Here is a 14,928-nt window from a genome sequence, read left to right as displayed (position 1 = left end):
TAATTCCTGAGTGCAGAGCCAGGAGTAACCCCTGAGCGTCGCCGGGTGTGACCCAAAAAGGAAAAAAAAAAATAGAAGAAAAGGAAAATCGGTTCCTAAATCTTAATGGTAATGCGCCCCACGCCCCAACCGCCCAGCCCTGTGTCCAACGCTTTGCATCTCCCCGGCTTCAGCACTCTATTAGCGCGGTTGAACTTGCCATTTTGTCTTCGGGCACCCTCTAATAGTTACCGGGAAAAATAATGTTCTACTCTGAGGCTATTTCCCAATGAAATTAGTAGGTGGTGGTCGAAAAGCGCCGCAAATAAAAGTGTTAGACTTCTTGTTTGATAGTCTTAATCGCCACAACACCCGCGTTCTCAACAGTAACCAATTTTTAAGATTCAATATGCTTTTTCCTCCCACCCTTCGGTGGAAATTCTCATAACTTATGTATTGCCCAAAAGGCAGATAGAGTCAGGAAGGAAGAGCAAAGGGCCCACTTAATCCACAAACTAGATTCTCAATTCAAGTCCTGAATAAACGAGTCAATAGTAATATACCATCTCGGGGCCTGGAGGAGAGTTGAGGCTCCATAAAGATGTACCAAGAGGTTTTCTGACTTAAACTTGCTAAGACAGGCTCTTTACTCAGGAATATGCTATATTTCATTCTCTCTCTCTCTCTCTCTCTCTCTCTCTCTCTCTCTCTCTCTCTCTCTCTCTCTCTCTCTCCCCCCCTTCCTCCCTCCACCCACATTCATTTTCCAACCCTTTTGGGAACTGTAACAAGGAAGTGGGAAATGTATGAAATGTTGCCTCCTGCTTTATGGTTCTATGAAGTCAGTGTCTGGCCTTCCTTGTTGGATTCCAAGAGCAACATTCATCAACATCCTGCATTCACTTTCCTCTGATGCCCAACTCAGCTCCTCCTCTTCCCCGGCAGTCTCTGCAATGTGTTGTATTTTTAATGCTAAAATTTGGCAACTCTGTTCTAGCCCAACAGTCAGAGTGTAATGAAGCAGATCTTTATCTGGGTCTCACACTTGGAGGAGGTGAAATGTAGAGTGCCTTCGTTTATTGAGCACATATTATGTTGCCCTGTGATGCAGCTAGTCCTCCTGACATCTTTTAATTCTTGTTCTTTCACTTTTCTACTAATAGCACTTATACCCCTCTTAAGCCATGTTCATGGTTTTTTTCTTTTTTTCCTGGTAGTAAGTGTACGTTTGTCAGGGTCAAAGAAACAGTACAATGGCTAAGACACTTGCTTAAGCATGATGCCGGGTTTGATCCCAGGCATCCCATTTGGTCCCCTGAATGCTTCCAAGAGCGATTTCTGCGTGCTGCTGAGCATCACTGGGTGTGACTCCAAACCAAAAAATAATAAGTGCCTATTTATCTAAGCTGTAAACCTTTATTTATTTTCAGGTTTTGCAACATGCCTGGCAATGCTTAGGGAACCCCAGGGGTCTGTCATGTGCCAGGAGCCACGAGAGTTGTGAGCCTTTAAATACAGGTATTTCTCCACCATTCCTCTCTGTGCTCACTGTGTGCTTAAAACCTGTCTGTTAGATGAATGGGTGAAGAAATGACAACAGTGTCTCAGAGTTTCAGAGGTGTCGTGCCTTGCTTATGGTTTATCTTTTTTTGAGGTACCAGGGATAGAAACCTGGTTTCTGTTCTGGCCTGCTCTCTGCCCCTGAGCCACAGCGATAGCTTTTCAGTCACCTTTTTTGACTTTCTTTTTTGGTCTCCCAAGCAAAACTCTGGAGACCTGAGGACCCCCTGGCAACCGTCTTTGACTTCTTATCTCTTTACTTGCATGTTACTGAAATATGCTGATTTTTGAGCCCAAACTTGATACTTAAATTAATTTTGCATAACACCAGGTCGATTTTCCTAAAACGTCATTTTATGTATCACTTTATGTTCGATAGGTTCAGCTCTTCAGCGTGGAATTCGTGGCCTTTTATGACTTGTTCCCACTTATATTAGTTCTCTGCTCCAAGGTTGCTATTTACAGAAACCTTCACAAGAAAGGGCCGAAGAGGTAGCATAGTGGGTAGGGTACTTGTCTTATAAACCCAGGTTCTATCCCCAGCACCACATATGGTCCCCAAGTCCTGTCAGGAGTAATTCCTGAGCACAGAACCAGGAGTAAATTCTGAGCACAACCCAGTATGACCCCAAACAAGAAAGCAAGAAAAAAAGAAAATAAAAGTGGTTAAAGCAGAAAAGACTGAAGAGAGAGCTCAGTGGCAATGGACTGGAGCACATGCTTTGCTTGCAGAAGATCTGGGTTTGATTTCTGGCATTGCAGAGTCCTCCAAGCACCTACTGAAGCAACCCCAGAGCTGGGAGTAATTCCTAAGCACCATAGGAAGTTTTATATGACAAAAAAACTTTTTAAGGGGAAAAAGAAGAGCCAGAGAGATAGTACAGTGGGCAGGGCACTTGCTTTGCATGCAACCAACCCAGTTCAATCCCCAGTACCCACTGTGGTCCCCTGAGAACCATCAGGAGCAATCCCTGAGTATAGAGTCAAGAGTGACCCCTGGGCACAACCAACGGGTATCCCAATATATATATAATAAAAGAAAAAAAAAGAAGACAATCTTGCCACTTAAAACAACATAGGTAGGGGCACAGCAGGTAGGGCGTTTGCCTTGCACACAGCCGACCAGGATTCGATTCCCAGTATCCCCACATGGTCCCCTGAGTGCAGAGCCAGGAGTAAGCTCTGTGCATTGCTGGGTGTGAGCCAAAAAGCCAAAAAAAAAAAATTGGGGTATCATGCTAAGTGAAATAAGGCAGGCAAAAGGCAGGTACTGTATGATATGACTTGTAAAAGGAATCCGAAAATACTTAAATCTTAGAAACAGAAAAGAATGATGGTTGCTGGGAGTGGTGGGAGAGGAAGTGGTGGGAATAATGATGAGCTATTGATTAAAAGATACAAATTTACATCTATAGGACCAAAGAACTAGCTCAAGGGGGATAGGCAGCTTGCTTTGAATGTAGGAGGCCTGACCTTGCTCCCTGGCACCAAATGGTTCCTGGGTGGGAGTGTTTTGGGGGATGGGGAGATAGGTGGGCTGAGGAGAGGAGGAGTCCTTAAGCACCACCAGGTGCGGCCCCAAAACCAAAACCAAGATTTACACTTAAGAGATGGAGTAAGTTGGGCTGGGGATGGGAGTCAAATGATGGTGCATATGCCTTGGGTATGTGAGGTCCTGGGTTCAAATCCATGGTCCAAGCCTGCTACTTTATGCCAGTCACACCCCCATTATCACTTGGGCATGGCCCTTACAAGAGGAAAAGAGGGAGGAGGGCTGGAGAGAGCTCAGTGGGTTCAGTGCACTTTCTGTCTGGGATTCATGCAGGGAAGGGGCCTCCAGCACTGACAGCTGTGGCCCAAACCTCACCCCTTACCCATACACACATACAGAAGTGAGTTTGGGAATTCTCATTTATAGCACTGTGACTATAGTTAATGATACTATATCATATAAACCTTGCTTAGAGTAGTCCTCCCCCCCCCCCCCCCAGGAGGTGGCGCTCAGGGATTTCTCCTGGCTCTGCACTCAGAAGTTACTACTGGTGGTGCTCAGGGGGCCCTTATGGGGTGTTGGGGATTCCTATCTGGATTGCAAGGCAAATGCCCTACCCTCTGTACTATTGCTCCACCCCTCTTAGAGTCCATTTTTTTTGGGGGGGTCACACCCAGCGATGCACAGGGGTTACTTCTGGCTCATGCACTCAGGATTTACTTCTGGTGGTGCTTGGTGGAACATATGGAATGCTGGGAATCGAACCTGGGTCGGCCACATACAAGGCAAACGCCCTACCCGCTGTGCTATCCCTCCAGCCCCTCTTAGAGTCCATTTTTATTTTAAGTCTCTAGAACTCAGCCAGGAAGCAGAGTGAACCGATGTAAAGTGGCATGTCCATCCTGTTCAGTCAGGGGCAGGACCAGGACCAGGAGGACCCTTTCCACCTCCCCATTTTGGGTTGGGGAAGTTGGAGCCACATCAGGCAGTGCTCGGGGCTTACTCCTGACTGTGCTTAAGGATCACTCCTGGTGGTCTCAGGAAATCATATGGGGTGCCGGGGATTGAACTCAGGTCAGATTTATGCAAGGCAAATGCCCTACCCACTGTACTATCACTCTGGCCCCTACAGACTCCATTCCTGCTTCCCTGGAGCTAGCATCTCAGTCCCTTTGCTCTGACATGTGTTGTGGCTCCTCTTCACAGCAGAAGGTTTCCACACTCTGCTTACTCTTCCTTTCCCTAGACCACGTCCATTCCTGCACGCAGGAGCCGCACCTGCTTTACCACCCATGGAGGGGACCGCTGGGGGTCCTGGCATATCTCCCTTCACCTCTTCCTCTCAAACACCCCTCCTGGCAGGATCCTGCTTTCCTGTATTTCCTATTTTGGGGGGGGGGGTTAGAGAGTGTGGGCGTTTGGAGCCACTCCCATCAGTGCTCAGACATTAGTCCTGGCTCTGTGCTCTGGAGTGACCCTCACTGTGCTCAGGGGGACCATATGTGGTGCCCGTTTGCCGGGGCAGGCTGCATGCAGGCAAGTGCCTTCCCCATTCTCTCGCCAGCGTCTCAGGCTGTTCTGGAAGAGGGAGCTGGGCTGCATGAGACAGCCTGTGCTCTCTCCAGCCCTCCGATGCAGACATTGCGTCCTCCTGCCCGGAGCCGAGAGGCATCAGCTCTCATCCCAGAGGCAGAGGGAAGATACCCCAGGGCCCTCCGCACTCCCCACTGTGGGTGGTAAAGTGCATGCAGGAGGTGGGCTCTCATCTTCAGGATCTCCCATGTCTATGTCCAAGGGCTTTTGTCTTCTTTGTTATTGGGTTTTTGTTTGGGGGGCCACCCCCAACAGTGCTGGCGTCACTCTAGGTAGTGCATGGTGAGGATCAAACCAGGCCTCCTGTGTGCTCAACATGCACTCAGCCCATTGAGCTCTTCAGACACAGCTTTAGTCTTCTTTTGCTTTCTTGGCTGGGCTCACTAGTCCTGGCCAGTTTGGAGGAGGTGGATGCTTTCATTTTTATGCCTGCATTTCCCTCCTTCCCTCCCTCCCTCCCTCCCTCTCTCCCTCCCTCCCTCCCTCCCTCCCTCCCTCCCTCCCTCCCTCCCTCCCTTCCTTCCTTCCTTCCTTCCTTCCTTCTTTCCTCCCTCTCTCCCTCCCTTCCTCCTCTCCTCCTTCCCTCCCTTTTTTTCTTTCTCCTTGCCTCCCTTCCTCCTTCCTTCCTTCTTTCTGTCTATCTACCACACCCTATGAAGATGCTGGATGCTGGGGGGATGGAGGAGGGTGTTTAGTGCTGGCTCTACACTCAGAAATTACCCTGGCAGTGTTCAGGGGACCATGTAGAGTGCCAGGTATTGAACCTGGGCCAAGCCCAGGTAAGTTCCCTACCCACTTGCTATCTCTGCAGCCCTCTTGCATTTTTGTTCTGGACAGGTGGAACTGCTGGATGAGATCCTTCTTCCCAGAGCCGTGTTGGCTCGAGTACCGAACGACCACTCCTAAGTGGTTCAGGTCACGCTCTTGGTCCAACACCCAACATCTCCTTCCCTCCATTCAAGCCATCAATCCTCCCTCCAGGACCCCCCATGGCTGCGCTGTTGCCACTGCTGCTCAGGGTCTGGGCTTCTGCTCCTGTGTGGGCCCCTGGGAATCAGTGTTTAAATGTTCTCGCTATAACAACAGGCTGGCAATTAGAGGAGATGAAGGATGTGTTAATTGGCCTTATTGTAGTAAACATTTTGCAATATGTGCACGTATCACATCTTCACCACATTAACTTATACAATCTTATATATCAATTAGAAAATCATGAAAGGGTGGCGGGGGGGGGGGGCGGTGGAAGCAATGATGAGCACTAGAGTTCACAGTTGGGCAGGCTTGGACCAGACGTCCAGGAGACAGGAGGATGGCCATAGAATCTGGATTCATTTTCTTGAAGACTGCTTAAGTCTCTTGGCTCCTCAGCCCAGAGTCTCTGTTCTCTCAGCCCAAGCCTGGGAAGGATTTTTAGAATAAGCAGCTCTAAAGCCAGACTTTGAAGGATAGGATGTGAACAGAAGAGGGAGAGGTGTGAGGCATGCTAGGAACAGAATAAGGAGAGGTTGTGAGGGATGAATTAGGATTGGATCACGGAGGCCCTTAAATGCCAGTGTAGGGTGGGGAAGGTGGTTGGGATTTGGTCTTGCAGCCCTTCAAGTTTTTTCAGCAGAGGAGATACAGAAGCTGCAGGATATATTAGCAAACTGTGGGTGTGGGGAAGGGGAGATGGTTCCCCGGTCTTCTGGGAGCCATTCAGCCCACTTGCTAACGGCCTGACCATCAATTCTCCCCACATACAGAGTCTAAAGCTTTGAGGCTAGGGGCTGGGGCTATAGTACAGCAAGTAGGGAGCTTGTCTTGCACACGGCTGACACGGATTCGATCCCCAACATCCCATATGGTACCCTGAGCACGGCCAAGAGTAATTCCTGAGCATCAGGGGCTGTGCCCACACCCGCCAAAAAAGCTTCTGGGTTAGAGAGATAGTACAGTGGGTAGGGCTCCTGCCTTGCATGTAGCTGATCCAACTTCAGTCCCCAGCATCGCATATGGTCCCTGTGTACTGCCAGAATAATTCCTGAATAATCCCTGAGCATCACCAGATGTGTCCCTTAAACAAACAAACAAATGCAAGAGTTTAAAACCTAATCTTTATTTATTATTTTAAATTTGTTGAGGATGGGGCTGGAAAGATAGGACAGCGAGGAGGGTGTTTGCCTTGCATGGGGCCAACCCGGGTTCGATCCCCCTGGCACCCTTTTTATAGTCTCCTGAGCATTTCCAGGAGTGATCCCTGAATGGAGAGTCAGGAGTAACTCCTGAGCATCTATGGTTGTGACCCAAACAACCAAAATAAATAAATAAATTTGCTGAGGCACCGTGATTTACAATACTGGTGATTTACAATACTGTCTCGTGTATGCAATGTTTTAACATCATACCTCCACCCCAGCGACCCCTGGCCCCGCCTGTATCTTCCCTCTGAGCTTAGTGTTTTGAAGGGGTATTCTTTTTTTTTTCCTTTTCGGGTCACACCCGGCAATGCACAGGGGTTACTCCTGGCTCATGCACTCAGGAAATACTCCTGGTGGTGCACAGGGGACCATATGGGATACTGGGACTCGAACCCGGGTCGACCGTGTGCAAGGCAAATGCCCAACCCGCTGTGCTATTGCTCCAGCCCCTGAAGGAGGTATTCTTGGGGCTAGAGTGATAGTACAACTCTAGCACTTGCTTTGCATGCAGTGGACCCAAGTTCAATCCTTTGCACCTCATATGGGCCACAAGTGATCCCTGAGCACCACCAGATGTGGCCCAAAAACAACAAACAAAAAAGAGATATTCTTTTGGGAGGGATGAAGTGGATATTGGGACACACATGGCAATACTCCCAACTTACTCCTGGCTCTGCACTCAGGGATCAATCCTGGTGGACTCTGGGGGGACCATAATTGGTGCCGGGCATCTAACACAGGTTCAGCTGAAGTGCAAGGCAAGTGCCTTAACACCTGTACAATTTCTCTGGCCCAGGAGGAGACATTCTCATCTCTTCCGTAGGAGGCCTATGTGGCTTTGCACAAGAAAGGAGAAAGCTGGTGGGGAATGTGTGGCCCCCGGTCTACCCAAACTTCCCGAGAAGGAGACACTCCCTCCATCCTGCGACTCCAGAAAAGCGTGAGGCCGTGGGCACCCAGCACGCTGTCCGGAAGGTCTAAGCCGGTTCCCCCAGCACCCCTGACTGATGCTGCTCAGTAAGACAGACTCCGAGTGGTGCTGGAAGTGGCGGTGACTTGTCCCTCTGCTGTCACCTCCCTTGTCCTTCTGAAGCCTCGGTTTGTGAACTTTCACCTCTCCCATTCTTGCCTACCCTATTGGTCTAAGACTAAGTGAAGCCGTTGGTCGTTTCTCCTGCTTTGGGATTACAAACGATCTCTCTCGTCCTGTGTGAGAGGCCAGGCAGGAAAGACACCAGGACAGAGAAGACTGCCTCATCCTCTCGGCCCCGTCCTCAGAACAGAAAGTCTGGTGAGAGAAGCTGACACAGAAAACTGTCTGGAGGTCTTTGCTGCTGGAAGTTCATTTTTGCCTCCAAAGCAAAGGAAAGAGCTCCAGGCCTCAGTGTGCCTTACCCTGGCCCTTCAGTAACCACTTTATGGTGGGGAGGGGTTTGGGGCCATGTCCAGAAATGCTCAGGGCTTACTCCTGGTTCTCAGGAATTAATTCTGATGGTGCTCAGGGGGACATATGGGATGCCAGGTATCAAACCCAGGTCAGCTTGCATGCAAGGCAAGCACCCTGCCTGCTGTATTGTCTCTTTGGCACCCCCGCCCCTCACCCCACTGCCTTTGTGTCACTGTTGTTTGGTTTTGGTTTAGGGGCTACCCTTGGTGATGTTTAGTGTTGCTCCTGGCTCGGCACTCAGGGACCAGTCCTGGCAGGACTTGGATCACCCAACCGTGTGGTGTTGGGGATGGATCTGCATGCAAAGCCACATTCCACACCTCTGAGTATTTCCCCAGCCCCTCAGTCTTCTTTCCCACCTTGACCACGTGTTGGAAATGTGACCAGAGCAGACGCCCTGGCCCACTCACTGCCTCAGCTTCTGCTCGGGTGCTGGGACCCCTGCAGGCCTGGTCAGAGCCATATTTGTCTTGGCTTGTCCGCTGCCCGGCACAGGAGAGCAAGCCAGCCCAGCACTAGGCCTCCCTTTGCAGCTGTCCCAGCCCCCACCCATCCAGCACCTTGAGATGACAGACAGGAGACTCCATGGGGACGCTCAGCTGTGTCCTGGGCAGTAGCTTCTTGGCCCCAACCTGTCTCCCTGCGTGGGTCCTGGGAGAGGGGACGCTTGCTCCCTGGGCCAGCCAGTCCCCAAGCCTACCCTGGGATCAGGAAGAAGGGGGCCGGGAGTCAGACACGCCTTGCTCAGGGCTCTGGCTTAAGCCCAGCTTTTCCTCAGCGTCCCTGCCCTGCCGATCCCCGAGCCCGCAGTCCCTGCTGACCGCCTTTCCACCTTCACTTGGCTCCAGAGATGGCTCTGCAGGATGTGTGCAAGTGGCAGTGCCCGGATGCCCAGGAGCCATCACCTCACCTGCCCCCGACTGGAGGCTGGGCCATGCCCCGAGGCTGGGACCCGAAGACCTTCCTGCAGGTCCATGGCCCCAGGCTGGCCCACGGCACCACCACCCTGGCCTTCCGCTTCCAGCACGGAGTCATCGCCGCCGCGGACACACGATCCTCCTGCGGCAGCTACGTGGCATGTCCGGCCTCGCTGAAGGTGATCCCCGTGCACCGGCACCTCCTGGGCACCACGTCGGGCACCTCGGCCGACTGTGCTACGTGGTACCGGGTGCTGCAGCGGGAACTGCGGCTGTATGCGCTGCGCGAGGGGCAGCTGCCCAGCGTGGCGGGCGCCGCCAAGCTGCTGTCGTCTCTCATGGCTCCTTACCGGGGGCTGGACCTGTGTGTGGCCACCGCCCTGTGCGGCTGGGACCGCTCGGGCCCCGCGCTCTTCTATGTCTACAGCGACGGCACCCGCCTGCAGGGGAACATCTTCTCGGTGGGCTCCGGCTCCCCCTACGCCTACGGCGTGCTCGACCGGGGCTACCGCTACGACATGAGCACCCAGGAAGCCTACGCCCTGGCCCGCTGCGCCGTGGCCCACGCCACCCACCGCGATGCCTACTCGGGGGGCTCCGTGGACCTCTTCCACGTGCGGGAGAGCGGGTGGGAGTACGTGTCCCGCTGCGACGCCTGGGGGCTGTACTCAGAGCTGCAGAAGCTCCGGGAACCCCACGAAGAGGAGGAAGAAGAGGAGGAGGCAGGCCAGGCCGGCTGGGGGCCCGCCACCCCCCTCGGAGCCGGGGACAGTGGGGACATCTCCGGGGGCCCAGCACCTGCAGAGGTGCCCACAGAGGCGGAGGAAGCACAGTGACAGGAGGGAGGACTTCGGGGCTGGGAGCGGGGTTGGGAGGAGGGGAACAGCCCCCTGCCCGGCTCCCTGCTTGGGCCCATCCCTGCCCTCCTCACCTCCCAGAGCTGTTGGCGCAAGCCCGCCCTGTGCTCCACGCCCAATAGACGGTCCAGCCTCCTTGTTGGCGCCTTCTTTAGAGGCAAACGCTGCCCACCGCCACCCAGCTCCTTCCACACCCTCCTTTCTCGCCTCCCTCCCTCATTCCCTGCTTTCCCCTCTCTTCCCTCCCTGGGTCTGCTGCCAGCTTCTCACCTGGGCGAGGCGGGGGAGCTGGGCCGGGAATGGGGCCCAGGGTGGGAGGGGAGCTTCATGGACACCCTGCTGTGGTGGGTGGGGGGAGGCTTGGTGCCTGCTCCTTCTCTGCTGGCCCCCACTGCCCGGACTCTGTCACTGGGCACACGGGTCAAGGTCTCTGTGGTAAATGTCCTGTAGTGTGAGTCTACAAGAAGAGGAGTCAGGGTCAAAGATTTGTGTAACCCCCCCCCCACACACACATACAGTAAGTGATGGTGAGGAGGCTTGGGGGTGGCCTTCTGCTTCCGGGCTGGGCCTCCTCCCAGGCCTCGTGCTCACCTCTCCCTTGCTCTCCTCTCCTCAGCCCTCCCTTGCTGTAGTCTCCTCGGCCTTCCCTTCTCCCTCCTCAGTTCTGCCTTCCCCTCCTCGCCCCTTACCACTCCACCCCAGCTCTGGGAGTGACGTGGAAGGAACTGCTGGGCCTAGACACTGGTGACCTTGAGGGTACATGAGCCGCAGACTCCCCCTCCTCCCCTTCTTTCCGGCAAATTCCTTCCTGGGCTCCACACGCAGAAGGGAGGAAGAAAACTGCGGAGCCCAGGGGTGGGCGCGCAGCACATCCAACTCCCTGCTCCCAGCAAGCCTGGCTGCAGCAGGCTGAGGTTTGGGAGGGACCCTGCCCGGCTCAGGTGGGGAGGAAGGAGTGTGCAGCAGATGGGCCCTGTCTTCTTCTCCCTCCTCTCCCTCCTGACACCCTTCCTGCCCTAGCCCAGCCCAACCCCAGCACTGCAGCCCAGGCTCAGGATTCCCCCAGGCAGGAGCTGGCCAGCCAGAACTCCAGGCCAGCTGGTGCAGAGGGTGACTGGGAAGGAGGGAGGAAAGGTCAAGAAATTGCAAGAAGAATCAGGGGCTGGAATGATAACACAGTGGGTAGGGCGTTTGCACGCGGCCAGTCTGGGTTCGATTCCCAGCATCCCACATGGTCCCCCAAGCACCGCCAGGAGTAATTCCTGAGTGCATGAGCCAGGAGTAACCCCTCTGCAACACCGGTGTGACCCAAAAAGCCAAAAAAAAAGAATTATAGTGGAGGTCTGTGGGGAAGAACTGGGGGAGCAGCAGAAGGGGTCTTTAGTTAGGGTCCAGGAGCATTGCTGGTGGCTCCCCCAGTCCTTCCTCAGGCCTCAGGGAAGGGGGCACGCAGCAGTGATAGGGGGCATCCAGTCTGCTGAGGATCTCCCAGGTTGTGGACGGATGTCTTGGGGCTGTGCAGGAAGCTCCTGCAGCTGAAGTGCATTTGCACGCAGAAGTTCCAGGTTCAATCCCCAGCACCAATGGTCCCTTGAGCAGTTAGGAGCCACCCCTGAGCACTGTGATCTCTGAGCACTGCACCACAGGTGCGCACTGGCCTTGGACACATGCAGAGCTATGGCTGGGTTCGTTCCTCACACCACAGAAGTATGCGCTCTCCCACTGAATTCACCCCCAGTTGCCAGAGGTACTTTCTTTTTTTTGCTTTTTGGGTCACACTCGGCGATGCACAGGAGTTACTCCTGGTTCATGCACTCAGGAATTACTCCTGGTGGTGCTCGGGGGACCATATGCGATGCTGGAATCAAACCTAGGTTGGCTGCATGCAAGACAAACGCCCTACCTGCTGTGCTATTGCTCCAGCCCCTGCCAGAGGTACTTTGATATCCAAGATACACCCTTGCCAGCAACTTCGTTTCCAATTCTTTTGGTGGGTGGCAAACCTGGTAATGTTTGGGGGTTGCTCCTAACTCTGTGCTCGGGACATCAACTAATATCAGGAATCCTACCCTGAACTCAGCCCATTGAGCCATCTCTCTGGTCCTTTTTCCTTGAACTTATTTACCTTTATTTATTTGGACTGGAACAATAGCACAGTGGGTAGGGCATTTGCCTAGCACGCGACCGACCCAGGTTTGATTCCTCCACCCTTGTTGGAGAGCCCCGCAAGCTACCAAGAATATCCTGCCTGCATGGCAGAGCCTGGCAAGGTCGCCATGGTGTATTCAATATGCCAAAAACAGTAACAACAAGTCTCACAATGGAGACATTACTGGTGCCCACTCGAGCAAATCGATGAACAACGAGAGGTCAGTGCTACAGTGCTACGGTGCTATTTATTTGATCACACCTGGCTCTGTGCTCAGGGATCACTCCTGGCAGGGATCAGGGTATTGGGGGGACCTATCCAGGCTGACCAATGCACTCTCTCCAGCTCTCTTTGAAGTTTTTGTTTGATTGGAGGCCTCACATGATGACACTCAGGATTATTCCTGGCTCTGTGCTCAGAGATCACTCCTGGCGGAGTTTGGAGGATCACATGAGACACTGGGGATCAAACCCAGGTCCACCATGTACAAGGCAACTGTCTTATCTCCTGTTCTGTGTCTCCAGCCATTCCTTGAAGCTTTTCTGAGCTGGGAGAACAGGCGAAGCCCAGAAACCCACTTCAGTGACCGCCCCCTCCCTAGGAGTGGCCTGTGACTCTGTCCCTCCTCTTCCAGCAGAGGCCCTTTGACCCCAGGGGGACCTGGTCACCTTGCCCACCATGGTCTGGTCGCGCAAGCCTGTCCTTCTGCCTGTGGCTCTGCCTCTTTTCTCTTCCTGGAAATGCTTGCTCACAGCATCCTCTGGGTAGCCATGTGATCCCTTCCAGTCCTCCACAGAGTGAAGGACAACTCCACCTCTGCACGGTGATGGGGTCCCTGTTTTCCTACCCGGGGCTGAAGCACGCAGGCGTGACAGAAGGCTTTCCCACCCCTGCAGCACCCACACCTAGAGGGACATCCAGTCACAGGATCAGCTGTGAAATTCCAGCCCGTGTTGCCTTCGAGAGACCTGCTGAAGTGGGGGTCTCTGCTCTCTCTCCCCTCCCCCACCAGGACTCTTTCTCTGCCCCAGGAATGGATTTTGAGGGTGACACAGCCTCTCCCCAATCTCTCTCCCTCCTTTGTGTTCCCAAAAGTAACATGGCAATTGAGGGGCCCAGAGAGAGAGCTCATGCGCTGTGTGCATCCTTTGTATGGGGGAGTTTGGGGTTTGATCCCCAGCACCTCATGGTCCTACAAGCATCACCAGGAATGACCCCCGAGTCTCAAGCACGGGCTAGCCCCTGAGTGGTGTGTCCTGGTGGGTGTCCCCTCAAAAAAAACTGGGGTGGTGGTCAGGATTCAGGCGGTGTCCTCTCACCCTGCCTCCCCTTCCCCAATTAGCACCAGGGACCCCAGCAGGAAGCAGCTTGTCCTCTCTGCTGTTGTTACCTATTTTCTCTCTTCCTCTTTTAGACTTTTCATTTTTGGTGGGTTAGCCCCAGGAATAGCCCCCTGCAGTGCTGGGGGCTATTCCTGACTCTGTACTCAGAAGTGAAGCCTGGTGGTACTGGGGAAACCATATGGATAGTTGGGGATCAAAACTGGGGTCAGCCACATGCAAGGCAGGTGCCTCCCCACTGTGTTCTTAATCTTTTATCTCTCCCCCCCTTTTTCGGGGGGAGCACATCTGGCGGTGCTCAGGGCTTGCTTCTGGCTCTGTGCCCAGGGATCACTCTTCTAGCAGGCTCCAGGGACCATATGGGGTGCTGCGGATCAAACCCTGGTGGGCCGCATGCAAGGCCAATGCCCTACCCTCTGTTCTATCATTCTCCCCTCCTCCTTGTACCCCAACTTCTTCCCACCCCACATTTGAATTTCCTTGGTCAGAGATCAACAGGTGCCCAGAGAGCATGAGTGGGGGGTGGGGGTAGTGTTATCATCCCTCTCTCTTTTTTTTTTTTTTTTGGCTTTTTGCATCACACCCGGCGATGCTCAGGGCTGACTCCTGGCTCTGCATTCAGGAATCACTCCTGGCGGTGCTCAGGGGATTATATGGGACACTGGGAGTCGAACCCTGGTCAGCCGCGTGCAAGGCAAATGCCCTAACGGCCACTATCACTACAGCCCCAGTGTCATCATCTCTTAGTCCTTAGCGCAACCAGCACACACCCTCCTGAGAAACCGGGAGCAGATTGCCAGCCTCTCCTCCTACAGAAACAGAGGCAAGCACTCCTTTACAAAATAAAGTGTTTGTTTATTATGAAATTAGAGATGGGGGCCCCTCCCCTTCCTCCCTCTCTCCCCTTCCTGCTGCTGCCTCCCCCTTTCTGCCCCTCCCCTCCCTTCCAGGGGCCTGGGAAGCACACACAGAACAATGCCTGGAGAGCTCTCCGGGTACCCAGCCCCAGAGAGGCAGCTGGGGGCTGGAGATGGGCCCTGGGTGGTGGGCGGGCAGGCTCCCTCTCTGTGCTGGAGGCCGGTGGAGCCAGGATGAGGCCATGAGTGATAGATGGGACCATGCGGGCAGGTCTGCAGACAGGAGAGTGGTTAGAGGTCAGCGGGTGAGGGTGCTGTGTCTCCGTCTCCCCGCACCCTGAAATCTCGGGCCACTGACCTGGGGGAGAACGTCCCCTGCAGGAGGGTGGGCAGCAGTGGCTGGAAGATTTCCTTGCTTTGGGGATGGACAACAGAAAAATCCAAAAGCTAGTCCCAGGGACCCCGCGAGAATGGGGGCGGATGTGGGCTGAGGACAGACAGACAGGACAGAGTCACGGAGAAAGTGGAGTCACAGTGCCAGGACAGAGATTCGGAGCCGG

The 14,928-nt window shown here is 53.9% G+C and overlaps 2 protein-coding genes across 2 annotated transcripts in view; both read left to right on the top strand.

Annotated features, from left to right (window-relative positions):
* Nucleotides 1-14,928, top strand: part of CUNH14orf119 (chromosome unknown C14orf119 homolog) — a 275,876-nt gene that overhangs the window by 203,858 nt on the left and 57,090 nt on the right. The gene's annotated exons all lie outside the window — the stretch shown is intronic.
* PSMB11 (proteasome subunit beta 11) lies at nucleotides 9,099-10,001 on the top strand. Its single transcript, XM_056133916.1, has one exon. The coding sequence runs from the start codon at nucleotides 9,099-9,101 to the stop codon at nucleotides 9,999-10,001; it is 903 nt and encodes a 300-aa protein (XP_055989891.1).

The sequence above is a fragment of the Sorex fumeus genome, unplaced genomic scaffold, assembly GCF_029834395.1.
Source record: "Sorex fumeus unplaced genomic scaffold, SorFum_2.1 ptg000098l, whole genome shotgun sequence".
Classification (NCBI taxonomy): domain Eukaryota; kingdom Metazoa; phylum Chordata; class Mammalia; order Eulipotyphla; family Soricidae; genus Sorex; species Sorex fumeus.
Note: the sequence above shows the minus strand (reverse complement) of the source record. Positions and strands in the feature narration are given on the sequence as shown.